At 34.6% G+C, this 13,255-nt stretch overlaps 2 protein-coding genes across 2 annotated transcripts; one reads left to right on the forward strand and one right to left on the reverse strand.

Annotated features, from left to right (window-relative positions):
* Nucleotides 1-2,313: 2,313 nt before the first annotated feature.
* LOC108742490 (phosphatidylethanolamine-binding protein homolog F40A3.3-like) lies at nucleotides 2,314-5,423 on the reverse strand. The gene is made up of 2 exons (XM_018477727.2): nucleotides 5,335-5,423; nucleotides 2,314-2,940 (listed from the first exon to the last, which is right to left on the reverse strand). The coding sequence occupies exons 1-2, from the start codon at nucleotides 5,335-5,337 to the stop codon at nucleotides 2,401-2,403; spliced, it is 543 nt and encodes a 180-aa protein (XP_018333229.1). The 5' UTR covers nucleotides 5,338-5,423; the 3' UTR covers nucleotides 2,314-2,400.
* Nucleotides 5,424-9,389: 3,966 nt separating this feature from the next.
* On the forward strand, nucleotides 9,390-11,052 carry LOC108742489 (phosphatidylethanolamine-binding protein homolog F40A3.3-like). Its single transcript, XM_018477725.1, has 2 exons — nucleotides 9,390-9,447; nucleotides 9,508-11,052. The coding sequence occupies exons 1-2, from the start codon at nucleotides 9,445-9,447 to the stop codon at nucleotides 10,030-10,032; spliced, it is 528 nt and encodes a 175-aa protein (XP_018333227.1). The 5' UTR covers nucleotides 9,390-9,444; the 3' UTR covers nucleotides 10,033-11,052.
* The last annotated feature ends 2,203 nt before the right edge of the window (nucleotides 11,053-13,255 follow it).

Consider the following 13,255-nt stretch of genomic DNA (forward strand, 5'->3'; position numbering starts at 1 on the left):
ACCGAAAAGTGCTTCGGTCAACTAAAGTGTCGTGTTTTGACGTTGGGGTTTGAGCTATTTTGTTTGTCCTAAAATAATTATAATCATATCAAACGCAATCCGGAAAGTTTTGCTACTAATTGTGAGTTCTTTAGTGTTTGACATGGGCCTTTCACGTCTAATAGTCTAATACTTGAACTGATGAGAACCAACTAGTTCAAACATCATAATCCATTAGACACTCTCAATTTTTTTTTCATTAATTTCAGTTTATATGTACTTAATTCAAGAAATTAATTCTCTAAAGCGTCGTAATCCATGTCTGATAGCTTCGACAGAATACCTGACCAAGAGCTTACTGTTCTATAATTATAAAACTAATCCTTCAGGGTAACGTTTATAATTACTTTTTCCCCGCAAAGCAAACTTTTCAAACAAAAAAAATAATAACAGCAATAATCCATTATATTTACTTATTTTATAACCCGAGTCTTTATAACGTACCCTGAGGCTTAACTGCGTCTTATCGCTGCTTCCAAACCCAACAACGTTTCTCAATTAGAGCATCGCAAAGCTTTATAAGAAGTTGTTTTAAGCGTGACGTATTCACCTTTATTACTTAACCGTTGTGTCGCGTTTCGCGGCACTATTCGACGAATTGCCTTCTAATAAACTTAGTTAATTGAAATTGGAATAGAATTGCTGAATAGGTGCTGAAGCTAATAGTTGAGTCAAGGAAGGTTTTAACTTCTTAATTCTCAGCAACAGCTCCGATTTTAATCATTTTTTTGAAGTGAAACTTCTTTACTCACGGTAGGGTAAGTTCGTTTTATGCGAGTTGCTGTGTAACGAAATCATGCAACGGATGTCACCCGTCTACTCTGGCATGTATAGTGTAAAATTGAAATTCATAGTGTACAAATAATACCATTAAACCAATTCCTCAACCCCTATCCCGGTATGTTTGTGTGTTTGAAGAAGTTTCACAACAGTAGCGTGTTGTATAATTACATGTTGTATTTTTTTAAAGGCGTGGTTTTTAATTGTCAAAATCAGGAACATCTGAATTTCAGGAAATGATTTTGTATATTATTTAAACACTAAAAACTGAATTTACAAGAAAAACTTGTTGTTTTGTATAATTTTATCTTAAGCATGTAAATGTTGGTCTATATTTTGCAAATATAAACTTTGTTTTAACGTATCGCGTCACATTTTTTTTGTATGTTGATTAATATATTTATATATATATAGCTCTTTGAGTCGGAAAATTTATTTGTTTTTTCACAAAATTCATTTTATAGCTCATATTTCTATTTAATACTCTCTGACTGAGCATTACATTGTCTTTTACTTTATTTTAGATAGTCTGAAAGTAACTATAGTCGTTTACACCGCCTGAAAAAAAAATAGTTTATAGCGCGCCATTATTGAGAGAGAATATTAACGTGTAATAAAAGATCGTGTTTCATTTATCTTTAACTATGGCTTCTCGGAGTTGCTAAAACAATTCAAATGTATTTTTTTACATTTGCAGGCAATATACAATAGTTAAGCATAGATTGAATACAACAGACTTTGTAAAAAATGCTTATTAAGCTTACTTCAAAACAAAGTTGTGTTACTAAGATAAACAGTGGGTTACGATAAAATATGCCGATTATGTGTTGAAATGTTAAGACAGTGAACTTATGGTAAATCTAAATTATTGTTATTCGGTATTTCTATGTCCAAATTAGAATGCAATTGGAAGTCGGAGTGAAAAATGTCATCAATACGAGTATGAAAGGTCCCGAAAAAGTAGTCCTTCCACCACTTTATATTAAACATGGTTTGATCAAACATTTTGTAAAGGCATTTCGACTTGAGCAACGGTGATTATTTCATGTTTCGATATCGAGGTCATGTTCTATATAGGTTTTAAGCATATAGAAAAATCGTAAGGACACAAAAAATTACTTTTTAAGAAAAAAGTCCAATTTAAAAATCACGTTTTTTTTTTGTTTATTTTCGATTTTTCCATGCTTTAATATTGTCGGAGGTATTTTTAACCAACACCATCGAAAAGAGCATCGTTAAAAACATAGAAACACTGGTTATCGAATATTTTTTCGTCGCACTCATTACGTGGCAAGGGTTCAAATGGAAATGTGTTCTCTGAGCGTTTATGGGTTAATGTAACTATTTTCAATAATAAAATGCCTGGAATTTCGCAAGTATTTTTTAAATATTATCATTTTTATATGGTGTCAACCCACTTAGTTTATGAATAGTGGCAATAAAAGAAAAACAAACTTTTATTTTTTTAATTTTTACTGACATATCGTTTTAAAAATATTTCTTTTAAATATTATTTACAAAATTACGACAGCAACAGTATGACAGAGGTAGTATATGTGAATTAAAAAGAAAGAGCACTCATTACGCAGTCTGTTCAAATTGTTTATGTAAAATAGGTACATATTCGTCCCATTCCGCTTGATAGAAGTTTCCAGCAACAGGATCGCCCAAGTTATACTGCTTAGCAAAATTACGAATTGAAAATTTTATCCTTCCTTCGCGTGACGTCCTGCTGACCCTTTTTTCCATGAAGTCTATCTTACTTGGCTGCTTATAGAGCAGAAATATGTAGCGATGTAAGCCTTCTTTAGGTCCTGAACCGAAATATTCAGCCAATACGTCACCTTTAGAGAGATCGTTACCTGGAATATTTCCGACAAGCCAATGTTTGATTTCCCCAAAAATTGGTTCTTTCGGAGTTGGTGAGTCGGGGTCACTCATACACAGCAAATAATAATCGTCACAACTTGCTTGCCATGTCACAGTTGGCTGATCTTTTACCTGCGTTGGTGTTAGGACATTCCCTTCAGCGACACTGATGTTGTTCGGATATGAAACATCGAGGACTTTCGGCGGCGCCTTGTCAATGACGTCAGGTACAATACCGTGCTTTTCGAATGCCTTGAAAAAATAGGACAATAAATGAATTTATAGTGAATCCATAGATTGAAATGATTCAAGGAAACGGAAAATGTGTCATATCGCAAGTAATTTTCTTTTTGGGTCATTTGAAAACATTTAGTCTTTTTATAAGGGCTGTAACCATTTCGCAAAATTATCGTCTTTTTTATGGATTGAACCGATTTTGGAAAAATGTCAAAATGAGAATTTCAGATTGTCTCTAAATAAAAGAATAAAAGAAATTCGAAGTGGTCTGTATTCTGTCGAAACTGCCAGACACGGATTGCGATCCGATCTTGTTGGACCTCATCAGCGCATCGCAGACAGCTTCGACAGAACACAGACCAATTTTACCTGCTGTCTTAACAGCGTGTTTTATAAAATCCCACAAATGGCGCGGTAAACGCCATCTGTAGTACAATGCTACATTTTAGGAAGACGTGTCTGGCAGTTTCGACAGAATACAGTCCACTTCGAATTTTTTTTTTGTTCGATTATGGTAACGTGCCTATCACGTAGTGGTGAGCTACGCTGGGATCCGTTTCAGCAAATACATATCCATTTATTTAAATGGAACTTGTTGAAAATACATGTTCCTAAAATGTAGCATTGTACTACAGATGACGTTTACCGCGCAATTTGTGGGATTTTATATTCTCTAAATACTACAAATATTCGGAATACTTAATCTGTACCGATCTTCATATCTCCTAAAAATATTAATTTAAAAGTTAATTTCTATATAAATATCAAATACTAAAATCATGCAAAAAGCTTTCACTACCTTCCGTTATCAGCTCGTTTTGTATAATCCTTTTGCAAATAAATATACAGGTAAATATTGCAATTACCTACACAATTCCTTGATGCTATTTTTTACGACGTACGAACTAAAATGCATAATTTCGTGAACATGCGAAATATTTTTTTAACCACATCTGTCTGATACATTATATCACCTGCTTCTTTAAAAAGTATCCTAAATTAGCCCAACTGTCAAATTCTTATATAGGGCTTTTCTGGAATAAGTGCCAAGCTTGCAGGAGGTGATAAAGCACCATAAAACAAGAAAATTAAGTAAACGTTTGGTGGTTCGAAAATTCACCGTTTTCAAGAAAAACGTGTTTGAAATAACAGACAAAAGCCAGGCCGGTCCTGGTAGGACCGCAGAGAAATGCGACAATTCAGCGCCGCATTCAATTAGCTGGTAATAGAATGGTAGAAGCATTCGTATTGTATTTCTGTTGTATTTTTGTTTTCTATTTGTTAGCTTAGATTAAGTGTGATTGACGATGTTTTATGTTTTAATTACATTTTTATTCTTTTAACATTGTAGGTTGTATGTATATACTCAGTCAAAGCTGTTTGAGTAGGTCAGTATATCATTGTCGTAGGTCAGTGTAGAACAACGGCTGTTAGGTGCTTAGTGTGACAGAACTTTGTGACATGATACTAATTTACGACGAATGTGAACAAGATGTCAATACAATAACTGAATTGTACTCTGATCCTTATCTCGAGCGAAGACTTCTCCAAAGGCAAACCGTTTAAATGAGATATAGAGATGACAATGTATCAAACACCAATGCAGAACGCTAATGATTTTCACGATCGTGTGCTGAACGCAGCAAATAAAATACACCAAATGCCGAATGTTTTTGCGCGACTAATTCTGATAGACGTTTGATAGCTTAACTTCTAGCACGGTGTTCAAATTTCGAATAAGTTGTATAATGTACATAGTTATGTGTGAGTTTACAGGTATAGAAAAGATAACGTGACGATGGTGTGGGAAGTTGCCATATTGATATTCATTTGCCTACTAATGTGTACGTACGTAACCTAATTTTTCCCTTATGTGCTCACATTGAGATGTAATTTAAATAATGATGCATACTATTAGAGATGAACAAATATTTTTATGGTAATGTTTGTTGATGTTTACTGTAACCGACCGATAATCGGTACTATCTACACCATCCATATAACTTCTGAGTTATTATCTCAATTCATTGGTACAGTTCACGTCCAGGATCGACTTCGGATTGTAACTTGTGGTTTACATAAAAAAAATTGCCATCTAATCACGTTGCTGTAGTCACCATACGATTCCATATTGCAAGTAGTTGATACCTTTCAAAGCTTGTCACTTATTTCAGAAACACCCTTTATTACTGATGCTGCCCTGGTCTGATAACTTCAACTGGGACAGCATCAGTTCATCTACTAGCCGCGAAATTCTTTACAATTTGTCACCCTGTATTACTTTATTATCTGTCCAAAAATATGGTTTAAGAAATTTTATCAAATTTTCCTATAGTACGTCATATTTTTCGAAAGGAAAAAGAAAAATTTTTGTCTGCGTTAATTTAATATTTACTTTTGAAAACTTACCATGACTGTTAAAATATACGGATTTCATAAATTTATACTATTATCACTAGCAATTTAGTTACTGATTGTGAACAGAATATTTATTTGTTCGCTTCTTGTTTTCTTTTTGTAGTGATAGATAAAAAGCAGTATAAACATGCCATATCAGAACGATAAGAGATAATCAGCTGTCTGTTGAGGTATTTATCATATTTACAAGCAGAAAACGAATACCACTGATGTAAACATTATTCCAACTTATTAGTAGTGACGTGACAAACCGATTTTATTTTTTACAAGATTGTCGTACATATCTTTTGTTATATCGAACGTAATTATTATGCATACTAGGTGTATAATATCTAAGGATAATAAAAAAATGTATGTATATAGTTAGTCGAAGTTATTTCAGTAGGTCAACATATCACTGTCGTAGATCAGTGTAGAACAATAGTTATAAATAGATGATATTCCTTATAAAACGGCATCCTAAGATTTCCCTCGATCTCCTTTTAATTTTCTGTCAACAATGAAAAGAACAATTAGAATATAACGGACTAGTGAGAGACATATTAGTCAAAAGTAAGTGTTAATTTATCTAAAGTTATTTACCTAGCATTTAAAGCAGCCTCGTAACGAAGGACGAAATTTGTTTGAGACTGCTTATTGTGAATACATGACAATATGTCACTTTTTGCACCTTTGTATACTGAAGCTTTTAAACTTTGCAAAAAATACTGTTGTATATTCAGTAACGCTCAAAACGCGATGTACTTATTATAGGTATAAAAGGGATAAGCAAGTTTAAATTTTACTTTGAAACAAATGAAGGAAGAATGTAAAATGGAATCCATTTTTTCTGAAAAACGGCTTTTAACTTTCATTTGGTAAAATTGGTGAGAACAGGTTCTACTGATTCTGGTTTTTCTTGATTAAAGATAATAAAATCCCAGACGCTACGAAGTAAAAATCATAATAAACGTTACCTCAATAAAAAAGAATATATTCTTAATAAATTGGATATTCAAGTCTTATTATTAATTTATACAACCGATTTTAAATCGAAAAAAGATTATGTGGTTACTCGTTTACACGCGTTGGAAGTTATACCTCTAGTTAAACAGGTAGATCTTAAAAGAAATAGCTTGGTCCGTGAAATTTCGGGAGAACGGCGCAAAAGATCGAAAGAAAAAGCATTCGGAAGGGAAGAGCAGTTCGTGTTTTTTTTTTCAAATCGGCCCCTTATTGCACAAGTAAACTCACCCTAGGGTTTCTTAATTGTAACATTTATACGAAAACTAGTAATGCATTTTAAATGAAGCATATAAACCTATTTTGCATTTTGTAATTTAAATATAAAAACTTTAATGAAAATACTACCAATGGCGCAGTAAACGCCATCTGTAGCACGTTTTACATTTTCGGATTACGTATGCTCCAACAAGGTCCATTTGTGTGGATATTTACTTGCTGAAAACGAATCCCGGCGTAGCCTATCTCAACGTGATAGGCACGTTACCATAATCGAATAAAATAATTCGAAGTGGTCTGTATTCTGTCGAAACTGCCAGACGCGGATCGCGATTTCGATCTTTTTGGATCTCATCAGCGCGTCGTAGGCTGCTCCGACAGAACACAGACCAACCTTTACCTGCTGTCTTAACAGCGCGTTTTAGAAAATACTACAAATGGCGCGGTAAGCGCCATCTGTAGCACGATGCTACATTTTAGGATTACGTATGCTCCAAGAAGGTCCACTTGTGTGGATATCTACTTGCTGAAAACGAATCCCGGCGTAGCCAACCTCAACGTGATAGGCACTTTAGCTTAATCGAATAAAATAATTCGCAGTTTCGACAGAATACAGACCACTTCGAATTATTTTAACTTTTTAATGCATTGAAGTTTTGGATTTAAAGTAGCTTGATAAAGAGAGGCGAATTTGTATACACCGTCCTGCTTTCACAAAACCATCACAACCAAACTAACTGTCCCCATTACAATATCTTCCATCGTTTCTTCCGCTACTGGAAAGTTTCTTGGAAGTCCTGTGTTTTCAGGTTTGCCTGAAGCGACAAGGGACGAATTTTCGGTGGATGATTCCCTGATAATCGAAAAAAGAAAAACATTCAGCATTGTCTTGTCATTTGGCCTTGACCTTTTCGTTCTTTACTCCCCGTCTTCTTTCTAATCCTTGCTTTAGGATATTTACTCCACATAAAATTCGTGAAACCCCAGCTCATCTCGGGTGATGAGCCTTTTGAGACAACCACCACCCTCTTAGTATCCTACCACCCTTCGTAACATGCCACCATACGTGCTTTTTGCCCTGGAGACAAAAGCTTTGAACGATTTTAACAAACAATTCCTTCATTTCTCATTTTGATGTTAAGATTTAAGCGTTACTCAATAAAAACTCTTCTGGAATCATCCTGATTTAAACGAGGGCTTTTTAGTACGAAAACGAGAACTCTTTCTACATTTTCCATAGATAAGTACATAGAACTGCATACTAATCAAGAAAATTGATTATTGGAGCAATAACTTAACCCGAAGCGATTGAGTCTAAAATAAACTAATAAAGGGTACAACAACTCGCATCTCGTTGTTACACTATACAGAGTGTAACAGAAATAAGTGCCGAGCTTGCCGGAGGTAATAGAGCACTATAAATTGTGAAAATTTAGTAAATGCTTGTTCGAGGTCTGTTCAAAAAGTAACGCGAATTTTAAATTTTCGCGAGTTACGTACATTCGATTTTCATTTTTTTTGTGGTGTTATGTTGGTACTCATGTCTCTCACTTATACCGACAAGTTCGGCCATGTTAAATGTTCAATTAATTTTTGACACCTGTTTTGTTTGCACGTGTTTTGGTTCGTCTTCGGTTTTTGCCTATTCCAAAAAATGAATCAAAGAATCTGTATCAAATTTTGAAAAACAAAATTAAGCGCACGGATGCATTCCGCATATTGACTGTGGCATATTGTGAAGCTACCTTGGATCGAAGCAACGTTTATCGGTGTTACAAGATGTTCTCAAGAGGGCCGAGAAGATGTAAAGGACGGAGAGCGTTCCGGACGCCTGAGCGCTTCAACAACAGACGAAAACATTGAGGAAGTGAAGAAAATAGTACTGGCCAATCGTCGAAATACCATTAGAGAACTTCCTGAGGATATAAACATTTCGATTGGCTCCTGTCATTCGATTTTTACCAATGATTTGGGCATGAAACGGGTAGCCGAGAAATTCGTACCAAAATTGCTCAATTTCTACCAAAAACAGCATCACATTTACATTGCTAAGGAGCCGTTGAATTCTGTCCGCGACGACACAAATTCGCTCCAGATGGTCACAACTGGTGACGAATCATGGGTTTATGATTGTGACGTGGAAACCAAAGCTCATTCATCCCAATGGAAGCTACCGTACGAGCTAAGGCCGAAAAAATCGGGCCAAGTTGGATCGAATGTAAAGGTTTTGCCTACAGTTTGCTTCGATTGCAGGGACGTGGTGCATCATGAGTTCTTGCCACAGGGTAGAACGGTCAATAAGGAATATTACTTGCAAGTTATGCGCAAGTTGCGCGAAGCAATCCGCCAGAAATGCCAGAATTTGCGTAAGAAAAAAAATTGGCTTTTGCATATGCTGTATAGCCTAACTGTTTAGATAGAATATTGCTTTTAGGCAAATTGGCTTAGCACTTTTTTCTGTTACACCCTGTATAGTTGTTACTCGTTGGTCTAGTCCAGTTGATAGTGACAATTAATTAAAGTTAAATAGATTTAAAAGGAATATTTTAGTATTGACAACATTAGATCGTAATAACTTCCTGAAACAACTTTTCTTCCATCCGTGGTAGCGGCAACAATATTAAATAATCATTTCGTCGTTAGAAACATGTATTTAATTATTTACTTATCTGACGTACACACTTATTTATATAACATGTGGAATAATCACTAATAAAAATCAATATGTAAGCGTTTACTTTTTTATCAAGTTTATCTATGTATGTATACTGTACACTAATCACAGTTTAATAAGTGCTGATAAAACAAACAATAAACCACTTTTATTTCAGTTGTGTGAAGTCATTGTTGTGAAACGGAGCAATACACTATACAGTTGGCATGGTAATTCATTTATTTTCTTTAACCTTGGTTACTTTTAGTCACTAATTTTTAATACTTCAGGCATTTGTAAAGCACAGCCTGGTACCCGATATTATTGACGTTGCACCTCCAGCAGTGCTTAAAGTCTCCTACCCTAACAATGTTGAAGTTGATGAGGGAAAACCTCTTACCCCCACTCAAGTAAAACATCAGCCTACTGTAAGCTGGCAGGCTGACAGCACCGCGTATTATTTACTCTGCATGGTTGATCCAGTGACTCCCACTCTGCAATTTCAACATTGGCTTGTTGGTAATATTCCGGGCAATGATCTCTCCAAAGGAGAAGTACTATTAGAATACATTGGGTCAGGACCACAGCAAGGATCCGGTTTTCATCGCTATACATTTCTTCTTTACAAACAACCTAGAAAACTGGATTTCACGGAAGGTAAAGCTCCGAAGACGTCATTTAAAGATGCAAGACTATTTTTAATTCGAGATTTTGCCAAAAAATACAATTTGGGCGAGCCCGTTGCCGGTAATTTTTATCTGGCCGAGTGGGACGAATACGTGCCAATTCTTCATAAACAACTTGGACTACAATAAATTGTGTTTATGATGTTCCTGGTGATAGCATAGTATCAACGTATTATATACAGTAGGTTCACTTCCAAGACATGCCCATATATCCGACTTCACCTTATCCATTAGAAGTAAAAGCTTTTGCTACAATTTGCATTCAAGGAAATGCTTCGGATTAGTAAAGTAAAAGGTACAGATTAGTTCCTACCGATTTCGACAAATTACTTGAAATTTACTATCAACGTGTATGTGTTTTCCTTGACAGCTATTTATTTTATTTGCTTAATACATTCCTGATTTACTTGTCCAGTGTTAAAAGCTAGCAAATTTAAAATGGTTCGCACAATAAGGCAGAAATACCTTCATTTTCTGCACAGGTGATACGGCTGCTCCACGTGTTTCGGGATACCCGCCAGGAAAGTAGTCCGTCAACCACATGACATTCTCCTCCTCAAATCTAAATAAAGTTTTAAAATATAATTCTCGTGGTGTACGTCTTGGTATGTAGCATTTTCATGTACGTAAATTCACCATATCAACCATAACAAGCACAACACTGGGACCACACAAGTAAAGATTACTTTTGTAAGTTCTTTTAGATTGCTTTAACACAAAAAAGTCCTACAAATACATAAATTTTTACGTTAAAAGCTGTGTGATACCTGGGCAGCTACTGAAAAGTTGAAAAGAGCGAAAAAAGTTGTTGTGAACTTTTTAGAAGCAAATACTTTAGATCTTGAGCAGATTCTTCTTTTTATAAATACAAAAAAAAAGCAAATCCTCCAAGTAAAACATTTTTCTTCGCTTTGAAGGAATTGCTTCAATTTTTGGAAGCAAAAGGTAAGGCTTCTTTTTATAAATACCACACATAAGTACGCCTGCATTTTAGGTTAGCTCAAAGGAATGACCGTACTGTATATATTACTTTATACTGTGGTGTTACTACTACTACATAATTTTTGTATTATTTGTAAAGTTAACTGTTTGTTTTGGAAATTGTAAATAACACGTCTCCTTAAGAATTAATAAACTAATTGTCAGGAACTGTTGTTACTTTTACCATACTAGATGTAAAAAAAGGTAAGAAAATTATTATCTGTGTAGATGTGTTGTTATATTATACAACTACTTTAAACATACATGACATCATAACAATACATTGCTAAATCAAGTGTGGCTTTTCGTATCAATACAGTTATACAATGAGACAGCGCTCGTTTTTAATGAAATCCCACCATTTTACATAGTTGCCATTTACAAAATGGAACATCTTAACGAAAATACAGCGTGCGTATATGTGTCATGTGATACAACTGACAACTCAGGTAAATCTATTAACATCAATAAATAGTCAATAAATAGTACTTATAGTTATGTAGGTAGATACTTAAGTTTATTTTGTGGTATTTGGAGATACAGGTGCAATTAATTGTGTTAAATGTGAAACTTAGTATACGTAATTGTTTTTCTACAACATTAGCTATCAGTGATGTATGTATACCTATACAAAGTGGTTTCTAACGTTTTCCAGGACTGGCAGAAAGTCATGGTGGTATAGGTAGCAGTACCTACCTGAAAAATTCCCAAGTGGGTAATTACTAGTGTTGCAACAGACTTCTGCTTCCGCTTTCGCAATTACGGAAGTTCCGCATATATTTTCACATCCGCGTTGCATCTGGTTCCGTATTTTTATAACAGAAGCATATCGGCACTTAACAAAATCTTATTTTTCATCTTTTTGGTAATCAATATATCGGAACAATAAAACAAGTCGTAAAAATTTACTACTTCTATCTGTTCGCTGAACTTGGACGTTTTTAAAACACAATTTAAATGGAATTGTTCGTTGCAGTGCTACACGTTGTACAGGCACCTGCGCCAGCATTCAGCGACCTTTCTCTCTGTAACATTGTGAACGTATCAACCGTTTATGTTTATGAAGTATTAGCGTCAATGTAGCGTTATAGCCGGCAAACTTTTGTTACTAATAACACTGTTCCTGTGCAAATAACTTTCTTATAGTTTAGAACCTAAATCTATTTACTATATAGTTATATTTTCCAGATTTTATTCTCTTATTGGTTTCTTACTTTAATCTAAAAACGTCCAGGACTTTCAGCTCCCCATTAGCCAGTTCTAATAATTTCATTTCAGAAATACTGATACAGTTTTGGCGTTTATTTATTTTGTATAGTGTTGGCTCAGTGGTCTAAATTTTAAATTAAAAGTGCAATTTTGAAGTAAAATTTGGTTTTTATACAGGTCAATTCGGGATTATATTGCTAATATTAAAGATACAAGTGCTAAATGCAAATTTTGTAACAAAATTATTACACTTCCGCTTCCGCATATGCTTCCGTTTCCACTTCCGCAAAAATTTACTATCTACTTCTGTTTCAACTTCTGTTTTTGTTATGACACTTCCGTTGCATCGCTAGTAATTACTATTGTGCAAACAAAAATTGTAGGGGGACAGTAGGCCTCTAACAAAAATGTATTATTATTTTCCTGGTCTTTTCCTGGTTAATTTTGAGCAAGTGAAGACGGGCTAATGCCAAAAAATCTTACACACATCTTTTGGGATATAATATGGAACCCAATTTTCTGTTCTTAAATATTATAAAGCTAATAGAACTTCTTGCCCTGAAATATGATCGCTTCTAATTCAACCTGTTGCGTTTTCTCAAAAGGGTATATGTCACTACTGTTAGGAAATCTGCGTAGTATTCCGCATGTATCAAAGATTACTAATTTCTGTAGATTTATGTAAATAAGTTTATGCAGTCTATTTCAATTTGTTAGAATTGTGACCTTGAAGAAATCTGCGCGAAGATAGAAAGAATACACACTAGGCGTGAGCAAGACAGAAATAGTTGTAACAAGGTTGAACGAGTAGAGCTCTTGATGGGTGGTCTTAGAACATCGGCTACAACTGTACAGTGCTAGACGAAATTGTTTAGCAATTTCTTAAAACAAAAATGTATATAAATTAACAATAGAAAACAGAGCAAAAGTTTTATAGGTGTGTAGAACGTTAAGTTAATTCACTTGTTATTATTTTTGGCTAAATATGCTTTTAAATAAAGCATATTCTTAAATTTTAACGAGGCAGTTCAAATAGTTTTGCAAATGGTACTGTACACTTTTGTCTAGTTCTCGCTCGATGATCGGTGGAGAAATGAGCTCCGCAGACAAATATGATTGAATTTGGAATTATGCTACGGCGCATCCTAATAAAGGGAAGGGG

Source organism: Agrilus planipennis, unplaced genomic scaffold (genome assembly GCF_000699045.2).
Source record: "Agrilus planipennis isolate EAB-ADULT unplaced genomic scaffold, Apla_2.0 scaffold334, whole genome shotgun sequence".
In the NCBI taxonomy this organism is placed as follows: Eukaryota; Metazoa; Arthropoda; class Insecta; order Coleoptera; family Buprestidae; genus Agrilus; species Agrilus planipennis.